The sequence below is a fragment of the Carex rostrata genome, chromosome 3 (assembly GCF_964058835.1).
Source record: "Carex rostrata chromosome 3, lpCarRost1.2, whole genome shotgun sequence".
In the NCBI taxonomy this organism is placed as follows: Eukaryota; Viridiplantae; Streptophyta; class Magnoliopsida; order Poales; family Cyperaceae; genus Carex; species Carex rostrata.
In genome coordinates this window covers 12,326,156-12,346,173 of record NC_135920.1, presented here as the reverse complement: position 1 = coordinate 12,346,173, position 20,018 = coordinate 12,326,156, and the positions used below count along the sequence as shown (strand labels likewise).

Genomic DNA, 20,018 nt, shown 5'->3' with positions numbered 1-20,018 from the left:
ATGTCTTATTTGATACCAGTGTTGTAAAAAAGTCCGATTAGGCCCATTAATCAGCTGATTAGTCGTTGGCGGTAATCAAACTGTCATGGATTTTTCCGACTAATTGACCGATTATTTCCGATTATGACCGATTATTCTTTATTATTCCCGATTAATCACTTGGCGGTACTCAATCCGTCCGATGACCTCATACTGTTATTTACAACACTGTTTTAAAGAAGCGATATGTCTGATAATTCGACATCTATTGCCAGCATATGATATTACTTGTCTTAATATTATGTACGGCCGGGCTCACAATCTTTATTATATCATATGTTTCATGATCAGTAGAGTTAAAATGTATTAATAGTTTTGTAATTTAATCATGCTTTGTTTTGTTTTTAAAGTCTAAACTGTTGATTCGAACCATTCAACATGATTTTTATATTAAAATGTACTTGGTGATCAAATTATATATTTTTTTTTGGAATTTATTTATTATATTTTTAGATAGGTATAAAATGATTATTTTCGGAAGATTATGAACCATTCAAAACAGTAATTTTGTACCTATCTAGAAAAATAGTAAAAGAGTTCTTACAAATATAAAATTTGGTCTCAAGCACATTTTAATATGAAAATCGTGTTAAATAGTTCGAATCAACATTTCAGACTTTAAAAACAAAGATAAGGAACATAATTATAGCACAAAATCAATAATACATTTTAATCTACTCATATTTCATTATTTATATATCATAAATCATGTGCTATAAATTTCGTAGTTTTGTTTCTCGTATATATTTTTTGAAGGTTTATTTCTTGTATATTTAATGGTGCTCTCTGTCATGAACACATTATTCTCTGCATTAACTCAAAATGAAATCTTTTGAGTTAATACATTTTGACGGTCTGATTTTAAACATAATCAATTTGACTGTTTGATTTTAACACATGACCTCTTAAATATTAGTGCGGATCTAATCCGCATAAATTTTAAAGCGGATAAAATGGTCCAGATGCATTAACTCAAAAAGATTCTCTTTTGAGTTAATGTAGAGATATGAATTCCTCTGTCATAAGATCATAAGATCAAGATTTTGATCAAGGACATATCCGACCTATAGTACACATCTACCTTGTTGTTACAATTTCGTGTTCAAAATAAACAAAGAACCGACATTAAAATAATGGTTCCAAAAACAAATTTAAAATTCTTACGCAAAAGTTCAACAAAAAGAAGAAAAAAACAAAATTATTCTTTTGAAAATGTCAAAAAAATAATAATTAGAATTTAGAAATAGCTTATATACGTCATAATAACCAATTGTGCATACGGCAGTGTTGCGACGACCGTTGTCTTCTCGTAAACAACAAGGTAAAGATTATAACAGATTAGTTTTAACTTCATGCAGCGCACTAACCATATGCAGTGATGTTTTAATTCTATTAGTCCGTGCGCTGCATGAAGCCAAAACTTAACTGTTAAAATCATTACCCTTATACTCGAGTCGTCGTCTTCCTAACCCCCCTCCCTCTTTTAGTCCACATATCATCTGTTATTGCTCATTTATAATGCTCTTCTATTATTGAACGTGACCCGTTCGATCTAATGTAAACGGGAGTGATCGGATGCCCTTTCTGACAAATTACTTCCTTTTTTCCATATTGTTCGAAAATTCCACTGATCTTTGATCTTTCTATCCAATCGAACAGCCCCTAATGAAATTAAACAATATATAGCGCACTGTTCTCTGGGGCCCGACTTGCAGAGAGTGATGACTTGTGACCTCCCCACTCGTCGCATTCCCCAATATGGCCAATGGGGCCTTTCAATTTTTAGGTGGCTATACTAAAAAAATAAATAAAAACTGGAAGAAGAAAAAAAAAAGGAATATGAACGGACCTTTACTTGCCCCCTCTCTCGCTCCAGTTGTTGCCCACTAAGAGGTTTGTCAAGGCCTGAGAGCTATTATAAGAGGGTGTTTATCCATTAGATTTAGCATTAATTGGCAGTAGTTGATCTCACCAGAAAGTTCTGTTGACCAGGTAGAGACATGCTATAGAACTTAAGGTAAGTTGATTTCTGCGAAATACTGTTTTAAACCAGCAGCTTTCTTTTTCTAGTTTGTTAGTTTATTTTGTTAGTCTATATTCTTAGTTTAAACCAGCAGAGAAATTTTGTTTTAGTGCTGTTCTATTTTGTAGTTTGTTAGTTTGAGACTTCTTGTCACAAGTGGCAATGCCTAATAGGCCAGGGCTAGCGAAAAAAAAACTTGTGATGATCTGAGATAACTAATACGTCGTGATGTGATAATGTCATGTTACATCATATAATTAATTTTGTTTATGTGACGCGGACGTGATTAAAATGGTAAAAGATAGTCATGTCATATGTGGTCACATTGTGAATGATCTCATTTTTAAGTATTTTTATTTTTATTTTAAGATAGTTTATTGGAAAAAAAATCTGAACAAAAATGCTAAATTTTTTCTAAAATTGCAAAATAAATTAAAATAATGCAATAATGTTGGAAAAGATTGTCATGTGACATGACCATGCATGTCATTTTGTATGACATGCCATGTCATATAACTTTCTATGGAAAGGAGAAATGTCACATGACACGTGAGTTAATTACACCATTTGACTGACATACATGAAGTACCGTACCCGTGATGTATGTGACGAAACCAGTAAACGTAACTGATTTCCTTCACTATTGCGTTGAACTTAACAGCTTTATACCTTTATCCCCAAAATAACAAATTTGTACCTCAAGTTATATGCTAGAGTATCATCGCTTAACTAAGGCTTCACACAACAAGTAATGGGATTTCAATTGTTTGAGAAATAACCTATGAATTGACTTTATTAACTTAACAAATTTCTAGTTGATTTCTATTCTTCTGTTCAGGTTACTGGTACTCTCTTAGTTTGGTTTTGATGGCAGCACAGAGTAATCCACATAAGGTGTTTGTTGTAGTGCCTGAGATATATGAGGATGGGTTATCTGTTTTGTCATGGGTTCTTAGTTATTTCTCCAAGGATAAAACAAAAATCATCATCACTCAAATTGTGGCTTCACCTTTCAAAGAAGTTAAGTACCTATTATCTCCATGTTGAACCATGTAAATTAAATTAATTATCTTTTTTTTTTTTTTTTTAAAAGAGGCATAAGTCCATTTCATATTACTGAAATTGGATAATTACAAAAAACTAGTCTCAGTGTAGCAAACACCTTGACTAGCTAGGAGTCATAAAGTCTCAAACCACAAAAATAGCAATAAGTTCATACATCAGCCATAATAAAACTAGAGCTAAGTTCCAAAAGTAATCCATATTAGCTAGAACTAAGCCACTCCTAATGGGGCTAGGGTATACTATATAGTTAGAGCAAAATGGTAAGGCTTTCTTCATCAGCATCAAAAGTCCACAGAGTCCTCATCTCCGTCAGTACTCTGGTGTATCACCATAGGTAAAGGCATGAACTGGCTAATAGGAATCGCATCCTCCACTACTGGCATCCACTCTCCAATAGAGTCCTTGGTCTTCTTTTTCAACACATCTATCCAATACAAACAAAGAGATTTTATCATAACAATCAAAGTTCTAGCTGTTTTAATTTGAGCGTTATTAAAGCACATGTCATTTCGATTTTTCCAAAGTGTCCAAGTGACAACACTTAGAACAATTAGAAAACCTGTTCGATCTTCATTTTTAAGAGAGTAAGCAAACTGAACCAAACTATCCCAATTATGCCAAAGATGCATTACTTCTTAACTTTTCCCTAACCAAAACCAAACCTGTTGAGCTAAGTTACACATTAGGAACAAATGATCTACTGTTTCATGTTGACCACAAATGTGACATTGGATGTTACCTATCCAGCCTTTTTTAGAAAGGTTATCTTTGGTCAGAATGAGATTGTGTGTCACTAACCACATGAATATTCTTATTTTAGGAGGAACTGGTAAGTGCCACCAAATCATAGCATTTGTTGGTTGGTACCCACCAAAATTCAGAATAGTGTAAATAGAGTGAGTTGAGAACTTCCCTGAATTTTCCCATCTCCAACCTATCTTGTCATGCGGCAAGGTGAATGAAGTAGAGCTAACAATAGCAAGCAATTCTAACCATTCTCTATAGTCTACACCTAACAATTCTACTCTAAATTTCAAAACTTGACCTTGAGTGTGTATGACATCAGCTAACATTACTGTTTTATTAGTGCATTTAGAGAACAAGGAATAGTATTTAATAGAAAGGGAACAATTTTGGTACCACTGATCTAACCAGAACCTAACTTGAGTTTGTATACCAGGAGTATAAGTAGAACTCATATCCCCAATATGACTAATTTTGTTCATAGTAGACCAGAATGGAGAAAGAAAATGTGAATGATTACTCATATATTTGTTTATAATAAGTGTTTTCCAAAGGCCAAAATATTCATTATTTTTAAGTTTCCACCACCATTTAAGCATAAGGGAAATGTTCATTTGTCTAAGGTCTAGTATGCCTAATCCTCCAAAAGTTTTAGCTAACCTAGATGTATACCAGTCTAAAAGGATGTATTTTTTTTTCCTAGAGTTACCTTGCCACAAAAACCTTCGCCTAATTTTGTCTATCATTTTAATAACAGTGAGAGGTATCTTATACACCGAAATAGCATAAAGTGGAATAGCAGTAAGTACTGAATTTAACAATGTAAGTCTACCACCTATAGATAGCATAGTACTTTTCCACAATTGAAGCCTACTTTCTACCTTATCAACTAGGAAAGACCAATCGGAAATTTGTAGTTTTTTATAATGTAATGGAAGTCCTAAATACTTCATTGGAAATTCCCCCCAGGAACATCTAAACTTGTGATTAAGAGCTGAATTACGGTCTATATTTAATGAGAACATTTCTGTTTTATCATAGTTAACTTTGATCCCAGATAAGGATTCAAAGGCTAGCATGGCCCACCATGCAGCTTCCACATTAGCTTCTTGAGCTGTCAGAAAGAGAATTGTGTCATCTGCATAGTGGCAGTTAGTAATGGCTCTACCTTCTATACATTGGGGTCCTAAACCTTGTATAACATTAGCAATTCTACCTTTAGAGAATATTTTACTCAATGTATCTGCAGCTAAGATATATAAAAAGGGAGATAAATGATCCCCTTGTCTAACTCCTCTTTTGCAATAGAAATATTGACTAAGTTCCCCATTAATAGTCAGACATGATTGAGAGCTATGAAGCCATTGGGTAATCCATTGGATCCATCTATTACCAAAATTCCTACCATATAGTATTTCTAACAGATATTCCCAATTGATCTTATCATAAGCTTTTTCAAAGTCTATTTTAATAACTACCACAGCTTGCTTATTAGTATGACAAGAATGCAAGATTTCCTGACTCAGGATGACATTGTCTAGGATGTATCTATTCTTAATAAAGGCAGATTGACTATGATCTATTAATCTATCCATAACTATTTCTAGCCTATTTGTGAGTAATTTAGATAGAATCTTAAAACTACAATTAACTAGACTAATGGGTCTAAATTTCTTAACATTATTGGCATCTTTTTCCTTAGGTATGAGACATATACAGGACTTATTAATGCTATGCAGATTTAATTTGTTTTCATAGAAAAAATGAGTGAGAGTCATAAGATCATTCTTAACTAAGGTCCAAAAAAATTGATAGAATTTAAATGTGAAACCATCAGGGCCAGGTGCCCCATTAGGATCAGATGCAAATACAGCATTTTTAAGATCAGATTCGCTAAAAGGCTGTTCTAACTCCCATTGTTCTAAATTAGTAAGTTTGTCTCTCTCGTCCCAAAAGTTTGCCTCTAAATATCCATACTTAAGACCAGAAGACCCTAATAAATCTTTATAGTACTCAACTATATGCTTTCTAATTTCAACCATATTATGAGTAAGAGTATTGTCTATCATTAAACTACTGATTTGGTTTTTTTTAGATCTATGGGATGCAATTTTATGAAAGTATTTAGTATTGGCATCACCCCCTTCCAACCATAACTGTTTAGATCTCAATCTCCAATGGTCCTCCTCTTCTTGTAACAGTTCCTCTAGTCTATTATTACTGTGAACCCAAATTTCTTCCTCTTGAGGGGTGTATTCTCTTTTTTCTTTTATTTTTTGGAGATCATGTAATCTATGTTGAAGGAGGCTTTTTTCTCTTTTTCTTTGTCCATAAAAATTTTTTGCCCACCCTTTTATTTTTTTCCTAAGTTTTTTCAACTTATTGGACCAACTTTTGGCTATATCAGATAATTTAATTGGTGTTTCAAGCCACCATTTAGTGACCAGATTCACAAACTCCTCCTGTTCAGTTCAGATTGGATCAAATCGAAATATTGGAGGGGGTAATTAATTATCTTTTTATAATTGTTTTAGTTTTTCCCATTTGGACTTTAGTAAAGTAGCTAAATTGATTGAACTTTGCCATTCTGATTGTGCTTTTTATGTCCAACAGGAGCGTTTGACCCCAAATTTTTGCTATTTGAGAGGGTTTTGATATATTTGGTTCTCAACAAGTACATTTCACACTGTGCTACATACAAGGTGCACTGTACATTTTTACTTGTATTTTCCATGATTTTTCTTTTCAACTTATGTCCTCTACTAGACATATTGCTTAACTTATGTACAACTTCTGTAAGCTATTTTGTTTTCCATGATAAAAGGGATTTGAGAAGCAAAATAATAATATACATATTTTGTTTTTCTTCTTGGTTCACAGTTTCAAGTTGAGAAATTGGTCCACATGGCCGACAATATTGCTGAAGGAATTGTGCAAGTCATTGCGCAGCATGGAGCCAACAATTTAGTAATGAGATCAGCTGCAGATCGGTACTGACATGAAACCATAGATATACCTCAATATGTATATAGGAAAAGGGGATGAATTAGCTAGTATTGAGATTGATCCAAAAAAAAAAAATCTGAACAACAAATGTCATCTAAAATTGCAGTGATATGATGGATGAGACTGCAAACAAAGTGATGCAAAAAGCAAATCGGTCATGCAAGCTTTGGTTTGATTCTGCCGGAAAACTTGTATTCACAAGGTATATTAATTTTTTTAACGTCCATCATTTTAATTTCTTTATGTACTTTGATTTGATAGTTGTAAATTGTGTAATTCAAATTAAATCAACATGGTCAAGGTCTTTAATTCAATTAAAAACAAATTTTGATTTATGCATCTATCAGAGCTTATTTAAGGTTTAAACATACGCCCTGTGTCCCCCCTACTGTTTCAATAAAAAAAAGGTACACCATCAGCACCCAAAAAAGCTGAGAAATTAATAAGTTCACCAATACAAGCATTCGAAACAGTCCAAGCTAGGATTTGACACTGGTTTCATCAAGCATCTACGTATACTATATCGGGCAGTATATACAAATACATGGGTGGTATGATATAACTTGTTGATTTGTTATCATTTAGTTCTTGTATTTTATACAAAACAGTCTATCTGTCTCTGATCTTTATTCTATTTTGCAAACTAAATTTGTTTTGCTCGGAATTTTGAATGACTTTATAGAGAGGTGAACTCGGGTAACTTAACACCAGCTCCAGCATCTGAAGCGAGGTCCAATAGGAATGGACGACCAACTGAAGCATCATCAAGCACATCTGCCAGATCAAATAATGAGCCCACAACAGAAGAGGTGATATTATCAATTTTTTTAGAAAATGACTGTTAGTTCACTTGAGATTTCACTTTTGCAATCCAACCACAATGATATTCTGACGCCATAAGATAAGTTTTTTCTGTGTTCTGTGAAAAGATCGACAATAAAGAGTTGACAATAATATCACATGCATGGTGCCCAGCTTGAGTCTCACACGGAGCATTGAACTAAAATAAATATAAGCTTTCTTTAAGCATTCTCTAGTTAGATATTGATGTAGATGCTTCTTTAATTTAGATGCTTCAGGAGGCATCAAAAGAAGCTGACAACTTCGAGAAGATGGCTCCAGAAATTGTTGCGGCCCACAAGAAAATGGCCAACCTAGTAGTAATGACTTTCATCCAAGACTTCTGATCTCCTCATATTGCTTTCAAAAAAAACAATTTTAACTTTTACGATATTAATCCATTTGTCCTGTAATTGTATATTAGTGCTAAATTTAAGACTTAATTAAACATTGCAGAAAAAACTATCAAAGAATTTGCAGATGGAAAAGCAAGAAAAGGATAAATTAAAATGAGAAATTCAACAAGTAAAGGAAGAGAATGACATCCTCAAACGGCAAAGAGATGAATATTTAAACCAGATTCAGGTGTCAAATGAGAGGAGGCTTGCATTGGAAAAACAAGTTTCTAATTCAGAAATCGTTATCAAGGATTTGAAAAAATTCTCAGCATTAAACGTGGAACACAACGACTATTTACAGAAGGAAAAAGATAATTTAGTGAGGAAAGTTGAAGCACTAAGCAGCTCCTCATCTATTTCATTGAATTCTGAGTTTTCCTTGCAAGAACTGCAGCAAGGAACCCGGAATTTTAGTGAAACATTGAAGATTGGAGAAGGTGGATTTGGACGTGTATTCAAAGGTTCTCTTCGTCAAACCACAGTAGCAATTAAGTTGTTGAATTCCCAGAGCCTACAGGGCATAGCACAATTTAAACGGGAGGTAAATTTAATGTCTCCTAATAAAAAATATGGTTCAGAGAGAACCAGAGTATGAGTGTATGACCAAATGAAGTTGTACAATTAAGTGCAACAAAGTACGTTGGATGCATTCTAGCGTGGAACCTGTGGTGGTGATTTGTTTAACCTTATATCACATTATAAACTTGCTAATTAATTTTAGTGAAAATGTTTTAAAGATTGTCCTTTATTAATTACAGATTACCATCCTCACTAAAGTGAGGCACCCAAACCTAGTAACCCTTATCGGAGCCTGCTCAGATGTATCGGCACTTGTATACGAGTACTTATCTAATGGAAGCCTTGAGGACCGTTTAACCTGTGCCAACAACACCCCACCTCTGACATGGCAGGTGCGCACCCGCATCATCGGTGAGATTTGCCTTGCTCTCATTTTCCTCCACTCAAACAAGCCTGAACTAGTAGTCCATGGAGATCTCAAGCCTGGAAACATTCTCCTTGACACCAATTTGGTGAGTAAACTCAGCGACTTTGGCATTTCCCGCCTCCTGAAACAACCGGACACCAACTCAACTGCTTTCTTCCAGACTTACCATCCAGCTGGAACATTTGCATACATTGACCCTGAGTATTTACAAACTGGGATGCTGACACCCAAATCAGACATCTACTCCTTCGGCATCATTATCCTTCAACTCCTAACAGGAAAGTCTCCAATGTACATAGCAAAACAAGTGCAAGATGCAATGAGAAATGGGATCCTTTTGTCGGTGATTGATGAGAAAGCTGGGACATGGCCCTTTGAGCAAGCTACGGAGTTGGCAAAGATAGCACTACGATGTGCTGAGTTGTCTAGAAGCTTGCGGCCTGATCTTGTTAATGAGGTGTGGGCAGTGGTCGAACCCTTGATGAAGGCTGCTTCTACTTGCGTGGAACCACAGAGTCGTGGATCTGAGCTTGGAGAAGAGTGCATACCATCACACTTTATCTGTCCAATAAATCAGGTAATTAGTAGTTTTAAAATATTTTATTGGCACCCAATCACAATAGTATATCTAAACCATAATTATAATATTTTTTTTCTTTTTTATATAAAAGCTCATTTGCTGAATCATTTGGTCATTGTCGTGTGTCGATAATCTAAACCGTTAATTTTTTAAAGCCACTTAGGATGCCCAATGATATTTTTTTTTTCAAATTGCACCATATTGAGACACAACTTATCCGAATTATAAGTTAAAATATCTATATTAATTTGCACTCCTCCATTTGATAACCCAACCTTTGTTTTTTATGGTCAACAATTCTTGAATCCATATACCCAGTAAATTCCTGTACTTCCATTCACTAACTCATGTACTGCTTCCCTTCCCTTCTCCAATTTATGGCGTTTCTGACCTCAATGTAATATAGCTTATACTTTATGAAATTAGTTGACTGTTGAAAAATATGGTAGGTATATATAATTAACTATATTAATTTGTTACTTTGGTTTCAGGAAGTGATGAAGAATCCTCATATTGCAGCAGACGGGTTCACATATGAAGCAGACGCAATAAAAAAATGGCTCAGTAGGGGGCACAACACATCTCCAATGACCAACTTGCCTCTTCCACATCATGATCTGATTCCAAATCGTGTGCTTCATTCTGCCATTCAGGAATGGCTTCAGAAGCACCCACAATCAATCTTTCATACGGTTTCTAGTTTTTGAAGTTTGTTAAGATTTGGCGCACACTTGTTAATTATGCCAGTGGATCTTGTTTTGAACTTGTGTTTGTGTGACAATTTTTGATAAATAAAGCCAAGTATGCAAGTATTATTACTTGCAAACAAGAAAATTCAATTTCAATCAACTATACTGTAATCTTTCTATTAAGCTCAACTATATTGTAATTTTATTCAAAGATTTGAAGTAACAATATTTGACATGATAATTTTGGCATTTTTTGTAAATAACCGCTCCAAAATGTTATTATACATGTGTATCATGCATATTATGGTAAGTTTTTGTGCAGCATTTAGCATAAACAATTTAGACTTTATATATGTGTGTCATGCATATTATGGTGAGATTTTGTGCAGCATTCATAAACAATTTAGACGTTTCACAATATATATAGTTGGCTAATAACAAATTGATTATTTCTGATATACTGTACAACTAAGTCATTTTTCAATTTTTAAAGTTTAAAAAGTTGACACAAACATTAAATGTGATATCTATATTAAAATGTGCTTGAATATCAAATTTTATATTTTTTGAATTTTTTTACTATTTATTAAATCACTTCAAAAATCGTAAAATCGCTGATCTAACACTAGCTTAACAAAATCTAAAGAAAACTACCTCTCTTTCTACAAAATCACAAAAGTTGGTTGAACAAAATCTCTCGATTCATTAAAAAATTTAGATACCTAAACACTTTTCAAAATGAACAACTTTAGTAGAAATAAACAACAGCGCCGTCAATTACTCCTCTGTACCCTCTTGATCGTCGTCAAAAACTCAAAATGCTCAAAAGAGACTGTAGAACGATTTTTTTTTGTTTGACGGAGGGTAGTTTTGCGGAATTGCATTAATTCAAAAAATAATTTTTTGAGTTAATGCATTCACCATCTGATTTATTTTAAAATTCGTGTGAATTAGATTCACATTAATATTAAAGAACTTATGAATGCGTTAACTCAAAAGATGTTCTTTTGAGTTAAGGCAGACGATCGTAGTTCGTATCCTCTCAGATATTACGGAGGATTACCCTCATTTTACGGTTTGAGATTAAATGTTAACCGGTTTGGAATTCGGATCACCATAGGGGCATTGTAGGGCTGCACAAAAAATTCGTAGTTCGTGATTCGATTGCGTTTGATTCGAAAAAGTTCGTAAAAAAATTGATTCGAAATAGCTCGAAATTAATTCAAACAAAATTCAAACTGAACCTGGTTAGTTCGAAATAGGTTCACGAACTATTCTAGTTCGAATCTCAAAGTAGCATGAACCGTTGATTTGCAACTTATATTCGTTGATGACTTAAAAGTTAAAATATAAGGCCGTCCAGCCGTAAGTCATAACTTGTAAGTCGTAACTACGATCACTCTTCCTTGTTGTAAAAAAATTCGTAAAATATTCTAAATTGAGTTTGTAAAAAAATCGATTCGAAATTAATTTAAACCAAACTTTGTTCGAAATTAGATCAAACCAAACTCAAATTAGGATAAGTTCGATTCGGTTCGATTCATTTGCAGCCGGGGGCAGTATATTGGGTTTTGAGATTCGTGCCAGGTTAAAAAGAACGGTCCAGATCTAATAATTATAAAAGATTTGGAGAGAATGTGAATTCAACGATGCGGACTCAGTTTTGCGAGGGTTGAAGATCTACAGTCGAAAATGAGGCAAGTCTTTGAGAACGACAAAGGAGATATGATACAATCCAAAAAAAAAAAAAAAAAAGTTAATTTGATGGGTACAGTAGCGATTAACCCAAACTAAAATTTATGGAGGCCCAAATGTAGATGAATACATTCTAGGCCTGTACCAAAGAATGAGAATGTTACCTCGGCTTTTGGAATTTTGGGTGCCAACGATAGCGTCTCCATGACGACTTCTGCTTGACTTTGGGGAGACTCGAGTCGTCGTCTCGTCTTTCCTCCTCCGACCCTCTCTCTTTTATAGTCCATTTCTTCTGTTATTCCTCAGTAATAATACACTTCTACTATTAAATGTGACCCGTTAGATCTAATGTAAACGGGCATGATCGGGTTACCTTTCTGACAGACTACTTATTATTGTAGATCTTTTCCTTCCACTTTAAAAGATTCTAATCAATTATCAAATAGAAGAGGCCCCAATCAAATCAAAGAACAGCGCACTATTATCGGGTTTCACCTTTTTTCAAAGAAGGTTAGTACCCAATGATGAATGGAACCTTTTCTTGCCCCCTCTCTCGCTCCAATTATTACCCACTAAGAGGTTTGTCAAGGTCTGAGAGCTATAATAAGAGGTGTCTATCCATAAGAGTTAGCATTGGCAGCAGTTGACCTCACCAGAAGCTCCGTTGACCACGTAGAGATGTTATAGAGAATTAGAGATTAAGGTGAGTTGATTTGTGCGATCTGTTTAGAACCAGTTTTCTTTTTCTCAGTATGCTATTCTATTAGTCGTTTGTCAGTCTGAGACTCCTTGTGACAAGGGATAAATGCCTAATAGCAAAATTAGAACAGGTTGATCAATTAAATTTATTGAACTTAACAGATTTATAACGTTTTTCTCAACAATGAAAAAAAAAAAATTTAAAAAATTGAACCTCCAGTTATATACTCTGGCATTTATATGTTTGAGAAAAAAAAATTGAAAAGAATTGGCTCTATGAACGTAACAATTTCTTGTCCTTTTTAATGCTTCTGATCAGGTTGCAGCTAGTTGAGTTTTGATGGCAGTACAGAGTAGTGCAGATAAGGTGTTTGTTGCATTGCCTGAGACATATGAGGATGGGTTATCTGCTTTGTCTTGGGTTATAAGTTATTTTCCTCAGGATAAAACAAAAATCATCATCACTAATGTCATGGTTTCACCTTTCAAAGAAGGTTAGTACCTTGGATCTCCCTGCTGAGCATTATAATTTACTTTAATTATCTTTTCATAATTGTTTTAGTGTTTTCCAATTGTAACTTTAGTAACGAAGTTATATTCGTTAAACTTTGCCCTGTATAGACTATTTTCATTTGAAGTAATCATATCAGAGGCAAAGAGATTTCAAATTGTTGTATACTTCCAATGCTGATTGTGTACGAAACTACGTCAAACAGGATTATATGACCCTAGGTCTTGGATAAATGAGAGGGACAAGGTAGAATCAGTTCTGAACAAGTACCTTTCACACTGTGCTGCATACAAGGTGCATTGTACCTTTTTACTTTGTTTTCCATGATTTTTCTTTTTAAATTCTGTCCTCTACTAGACGAAATTGCTTTCATTTCAACTCGTGTACAACTTTTTGTCCTCTTTTGTTTTTCATCAAAAGAGAGATTTGAGAAGCAGAATAATAGCAATAGACATTTTGTTTTTCCTTTTGTTTACAGTTTCGAGCTGAGAAATTGGTCCACATGGCAGACGATATTGCTGAAGGAATTGTACAAGTCATTGCGCAGCATGGAACCAAGAACCTTGTCATGAGATCAGCTGCAGATAGGTACTGACACGAAATTGAAGATATATATCTCTGTTAGTAAAGGGGATGAGTTAGGTAGTATTGAGTTGACCCGTAAAATAATCTGAACTACAAATGTCGTCTAAAATTGTAGTGATATGATGAATCTTGCATCTGAGACAGCAAACAGAGTGATGCAAGAAGCAAATCTTTCATGCAAGCTTTGGTTTGTCTCGGGCAGAAAGCTTATATTCACTAGGTATAATTAACCTTTAAATTAATTTCTTCTGTATTTTGATTTGATAGTTGTAAATTGTTTGATTCAAATCAACATGCTCAAGATGATGCTTTACTGTGCAATTCAAATCAAAATGAGGATTTATGCATCAATCAAGCTTATTTAAGGTTTAAACATATAGCCTCCCACACCCTCCCCTTTCGTCTCAATAAAAATGAAAGGAAAAGTCCACCACCAGCAGCCAAGAAGGAAATAGAAAAGTTCGCCAGCTTGGATCTGGTGCTAGTTTCACCAAACATCTACATATTCTATATCGGTCAGTATGTTCAAATACATGGGCGGTATGGTATAACTTGTTGTTTTGTTAATCATTTAGTTCTTAGTATCTTTTCAATCTGCTTCTGCTCTTTATACTCTTTTGCAGACTAAATTTGTTTTTATCTGAATTTTGAATTGGCTTTCTTATAGGGAGATGAACTCACATAACTTGACACCAGCTCCAACATCTGAAGTGAGGTTCCATAGGAATGGAGGAGCTGAGGCATCATCAAGCAGATCTACCAGATCAAATAGTGAGTCCACAACTGAAGAGGTGATACTATCATTTTTTATGTTTCATATTACTCATTGTTTAGAAAATGTCTGTCGATTCATTTGAGGTCTCACCTTTGCAATCCAACTGTGACAGTATTCTGAACCATAAGAGGGAACCTTTTTATTTGTATTTTCTGAAAATATAGACAGTAAAATGTTAAGAATAAGATCACGAGCATGGTGCCCTTCTTGAGTTTCACACCAAGCATTGAACTACCTGAAATAAACCTGATCTTTCTGTATGTTTTTGTTATAAAACGTTCTCATTAAGATATGTTTTTTGCTATTTTGATTGAGGTTTCCTTTCTTTGTGAGATATTGATGTAGATGCTTCTTTCATTTAGATGCTGCAGGAGGCAACCATAAAAGCTGAAAACTTTGAAAAGATAGCTGAAGACATTTTTGGGGCCCACAAGGAAATGGCCCACCTAGTAGTAATGACCTCAAGACTTTCCTCCTAATATTTCTACTTTTAATTGTAAATTACTGCTTAATATAAGACTTGAACTTTACAGAACAAGCTAGCAAAGAATTTGCAGCAAAAAGAGCAAGAAATGAGAGAGCTTAAGGATATTTTTAAGAGGGAAAAGCAAGAAAAGGATCAATTAAGACGAGAAATTGAAGAGAACGGGCATGATGAACTCCTACGCGAAACAATTGAACAAATCATGGAAGAGAATGACCTCCTCAGAAGCCAGAGAGATGAATATTTCAACCAGATTCAGGTGGCAAATGTAAGGAGGCTTGCATTGGAAGAACAAGTTTCTAATTTTGAACTCGTTATCAAGGATTTGAAAGTTATTTCAGGATCAGGTGGGGACCGCATTGACTCTTTACAGGATGATTTATACAATCTGCAACAAGAAAATGATAATTTGATAAGAAAAGTCGAAGAATTATGCATACAAAAAGAAAATATGCATTATGGCTCCTCCTCCACGTCAGTGAACTCTGAGTTTTCCTTGCAAGAACTGCGGCAAGGAACCCAGAATTTTAGCGAATCATTGAAGATCGGAGAAGGTGCATTTGGACCTGTTTACAAAGGTTCTCTTCGTCGAACCACAGTAGCAATTAAGTTGTTGCGTTCCCAAAGCATACAAGGCAAATCACAATTCCAACAAGAGGTAAATTTTATGTACAGAAATAGAAATTAAGGTTCAGAGAGAACCTGTCACTGAGTATGGCTGAATTAAGTTATCCACTTAAGTGCAGAAAAATACATGGGATGCTATTCTAGGGTAGCATCTACAATGGTGATCCTTGATATACCCTAATTATATATTAAATTATAACCTTGTTAATTTTAGTTAAAATATTTTTAAGATTTTTTCCTTAATTAATTACAGATTACCATCCTCACTAAAGTGAGGCACCCAAACCTAGTTACCCTCATGGGATCCTGCTCAGAAGTATCGGCACTTGTATATGAGTACTTATCTAATGGCAGCCTTGAGGACCGTCTGACCTGTGCCAACAACACCCCACCTTTGACATGGCAGGCCCGCACCCGCATCATTGGTGAGATCTGTCTTGCTCTCATTTTCCTCCACTCAAACAAGCCCCACCTAGTAGTCCATGGAGATCTCAAGCCCGAAAACATTCTCCTTGACACCAATTTGGTGAGTAAACTCAGCGACTTTGGCATTTCTCGCCTCCTGAAACAACCGGATACCAATGCCACGGCTTTCTTCCAAACAATGAATCCAGCTGGAACATTTTCATACATGGACCCTGAGTATTTATCAACTGGGATTCTGACACCAAAATCAGACATTTATTCTTTGGGCATCATTATTCTTCGTCTTCTAACAGGAAAGCCTCCAACGAATATTGCCGGACAAGTTGAAAATGCTATGAGAAACGGGATCCTTTTGTCAGTAATTGATGAGTCAGCTGGGACATGGCCCTTTGAGCAAGCTAAGGAGTTGGCAAAGATATCCCTAAGATGTGCGGAGTTGTCTAGAAGCATACGGCCTGATCTTGTTAATGAGGTGTGGGCAGTTGTAGAACCCTTAATGAAGGCTGCTTCTACTTACATGGAACCACAGAGTCGTGGATCTGAGCTTGGAGAAGAGAGCATACCATCACACTTCATCTGTCCAATAAATCAGGTAATAGTTTTGAAATATATAATTGGCACCCAATCACAATAGTATGTGTATACCATAATTATTATGTTTTTATTTTTTAGAAGCTCGTTAGGTGTTTAATGAAGAAATAAGAGTCTGTTTAAGTTAATTTATATTACCCCAACTTTGATGCCCTATCATGACCACAACTCATATTTGCATCAATAATTTAAAATTTTAATTCCAAACAAGAAATTTTGAAAGACGGATCTATTGTGATCATTTTGCAGCATTGATTTTTCCACGTGTTCATTTTGTGCAAAATGAACTCAATATATTTTCAACTTAAATGCATTACTCTTAAGAAATTACAAATTCAAAGGTTCACATTTGCATTTGAAATTTAAATTTTGATTTATTAATGAAAAAAAAAATGTTGTGGTCATGATGGAGCTCCAAAAGTTGATGTTCTTGGATCCCTCCTCAACTTATATATGGGAAGCGGTATATTGACGGTCATATCAATTATTTAACCACAACAACCTTAAAAGGATTATCACAATATATAAGGTAAAATTGTAGTGATGTTTTCTATAATTTTATATATGTTGTGTATAAATTTGAACAAAGAGTTCGTTATGGCTTTGCTTGGGTGCTACAGTTCTTTTTTTTTTCCTCCAAAACAAATTTAATTCAGTTTGGAATTCATTTGGTCATTGTCACACGTCAATAAATCTAAACCATTAATTTTTCAAGCCACCTAGGATTTTCCAATGATTTTTCAAATTGCACCATATTTGATACCCGATTACCTGAATTATATAAAAAATATCTATTTTGTACTCTTTTTCCATTTTGATAAACATTTGATAGATTTTTGTGGTTATCAAATAAGTTTATTCTCGATGTAAACCATCCCGTGCAGCTTTTGTTTTTTAGTGTCAACAATTCTCGAGTCCTTCCACCCAGTAAATTCCAGTCCATTCACTAAGGCTGTGCTCCAGTATTGCCTCATTAAAGGGAAGGGAGGGAAGGGGACAAAGGAGGAGGCTACCCTCGTAACAGTGAAATCTTACCCCGAATCAGGGTGATAGATTTTGTCCAAAACTGTGTTGTCTCTCCCCTCCGAACAGTGTGCGATCCCTCTCATTCCCCTTCGCTCCCTCTCCGATTCTCCTCTTCTGGAGCAGGGGACTTGATATGGGCTGACCAGATTTTCAGGGTTTTCACCTCTGCTGCCGTTCCTTCCCTCCGCATCCCTCCTTCTGGAGCAAGCCCTAACTCAACCACATCCCTCCCCCTCTCCAGTTTGTAGTTTTTTATCTCAATAGCTTTTACTTAAAATATAGAATTTGTAATTAAATCTAATTTGTTACTTTGGTTTCAGGAAGTGATGCAGAATCCCTGTATTGCAGCAGACGGGTTCACATATGAATCAGACGCAATAAGACAGTGGCTCACTGGAGGGCACAACACATCTCCAATGACCAACTTGCCTCTTCCACATCGCAATCTGATTCAAAATCATGTGCTTCGATCTGCCATTCAGGAATGGCTTCAGCAGCACCCACAATCTTAATCTATGATACGGTTCAAGTTGTACTGAAGTTTGTTAAGACTTGGTGTGCACGCTTGCTATTTCTTTCCCTCTATCTAGCTTTGAACTAATGTTTGAGTGACAAACAGTAAAATTTAGTTTACATCAACTATGCTGTAATCTTTTCTATTAAGCTCAACTATATTGTAATCATATCCAAATATTTTTTAAGAAACTCAAATATAATGGTATTATCTATTATGTATATTAAATTTGCTGAGATTTTGTGTAGGAGACTAGTACTTCCTAAACAATTTAGACATGTGTACTGGTAATTATTATAATACTCCTTTCTACAGTATTAAAGCATTACTTAAATTGCAGGTATCTGTGCGTTCACTCACATGAACATAGTTTCTTGTATCAAAATCATCAAACAAGTTTAATACGCAAGTAGCTTTCTTTGGTTTCAGTGAAGTTGGAGTAACAGCCATTTAATAAAGGATATTAACTTTGCAACTATATCAAAAAAGCTTCTTTTTACAAATAGTTTTCCTTGAAAGTACGTGGGTTCGAATAATGGTCACTTCTATGTAAGAAAGGGGGAATCGAGCAAGTCACGGCGTAGTATTAGAGCAATTTGAGTAAAATGTGTTAAATTAGGATAGCAAAAATTTGAAAATAATTCTCCGAAATGTAGTTCATTGAAAATGAAACAACAAAATAAATAATATTTGATAATCGATTGAGAATATCACCTCCGTCTGGACCGATGATTTGAATCGTAACACATCCCTCCAACATTAACAATCTGTTACTGAAGTAAAAGCTAGTTTATAATTTAGTGGGAAAGAAACAATATTATTCATGTGAGCAGCTTGGCTCCGATTAGTGAATTGCAAACGGGTCGGGTCGAGTAGGTCCGGTCCAGCGGTCCAACAGGTCTATGGGTTAGCACGGTTCGAGTTCGGTAGGTTTAATTTGGAGGAGTTGGCCCAAAGCCCCAAACCCATGCTATACCCATGGCCCAAATTCACAGTCCGATCCGGTCCAGAGTCCGGTTTGGGTCGGATTCGGACCGAATCTGTTTTTATTTTATTTTTTAAAACAGTGGACTAATTTTAGCTAAAACTGGATTGTGCGGGTTTAGTTTGGTCCGGGTCCGATTCTTCAAGGTCTGGTCGGGTTTGGTCCAATCCGGATCTATGTGGGTCTCAAATTAGTGCGGGTCGGGTTTGGACAGGTCTAATGAAAAAGTTCAGCCCAAATTCTTTCTAGACTCATCCCTTGAGTTAATCCGGTCCACAATTCGGCCGGTTCGGACCTGGACCCCTGGGTTTTCTCAATACACTAGCTCTGATGCCTATCGGACCTAATTAAAGATCTCTAATGAATATTAATCAATTTGCTGACTAATATCAGACAAACCACCTTTTTCAGGAATTCGCATTCTCTGAGATATCTCAAACTTCGAGTTGTTATTTTGGAAAATTTCAACCATTCAAATACGTTCAGCACGAATATCAGAGCACAACGAATAGGCACCGGACACGTCGGTCACGCGAAAGTTGAGATATCTCAGAGGCGCAGTCCCGTTTCAGCCCACTAGAATCTTGGCAAATTGTGGGGCCCGGTTTGCCCGACTTTAAGAATTCTTAATACAGATTGTATCATGTTGGATCATAAGTAAAAGATAGAGAACTCTTAGCCCTACTTCCCATTCTAAAACGCCGAATATAACACTCATCTTGTGTATCACAGCTCAATGCAATGAAAAATTAACTTTAAAAGATTCAAAG

General features: G+C 35.3%; 2 protein-coding genes across 5 annotated transcripts; both read left to right on the top strand.

Moving 5' to 3' along the window:
- Positions 1 to 1,954: 1,954 nt before the first annotated feature.
- Positions 1,955 to 18,473, top strand: LOC144551550 (U-box domain-containing protein 70-like). Of its 4 annotated transcripts, none has more exons than XM_078299556.1 (10): positions 1,955 to 2,056; positions 13,044 to 13,218; positions 13,441 to 13,529; positions 13,714 to 13,823; positions 13,936 to 14,040; positions 14,488 to 14,611; positions 14,958 to 15,047; positions 15,129 to 15,737; positions 15,960 to 16,724; positions 18,070 to 18,473. In XM_078299556.1, exons 2-10 carry the CDS (start codon positions 13,065 to 13,067, stop codon positions 18,259 to 18,261), a joined length of 2,238 nt encoding a protein of 745 aa, XP_078155682.1. In that variant the 5' UTR covers positions 1,955 to 2,056; positions 13,044 to 13,064; the 3' UTR covers positions 18,262 to 18,473. The 4 variants fall into 4 exon arrangements, with proteins under 4 accessions (XP_078155682.1, XP_078155683.1, XP_078155681.1 ...); XM_078299557.1 differs by lacking the exon at positions 1,955 to 2,056 and adding an exon at positions 12,574 to 12,728 and having other exon boundaries at positions 13,055 to 13,218; XM_078299555.1 differs by lacking the exon at positions 1,955 to 2,056 and adding an exon at positions 12,574 to 12,728.
- On the top strand, positions 6,531 to 10,451 carry LOC144551862 (U-box domain-containing protein 70-like). The gene is made up of 8 exons (XM_078299961.1): positions 6,531 to 6,573; positions 6,752 to 6,861; positions 6,984 to 7,079; positions 7,560 to 7,686; positions 7,948 to 8,037; positions 8,249 to 8,656; positions 8,874 to 9,638; positions 10,133 to 10,451. Exons 2-8 carry the CDS (start codon positions 6,776 to 6,778, stop codon positions 10,346 to 10,348), a joined length of 1,788 nt encoding a protein of 595 aa, XP_078156087.1. The 5' UTR covers positions 6,531 to 6,573; positions 6,752 to 6,775; the 3' UTR covers positions 10,349 to 10,451.
- Positions 18,474 to 20,018: the final 1,545 nt, after the last annotated feature.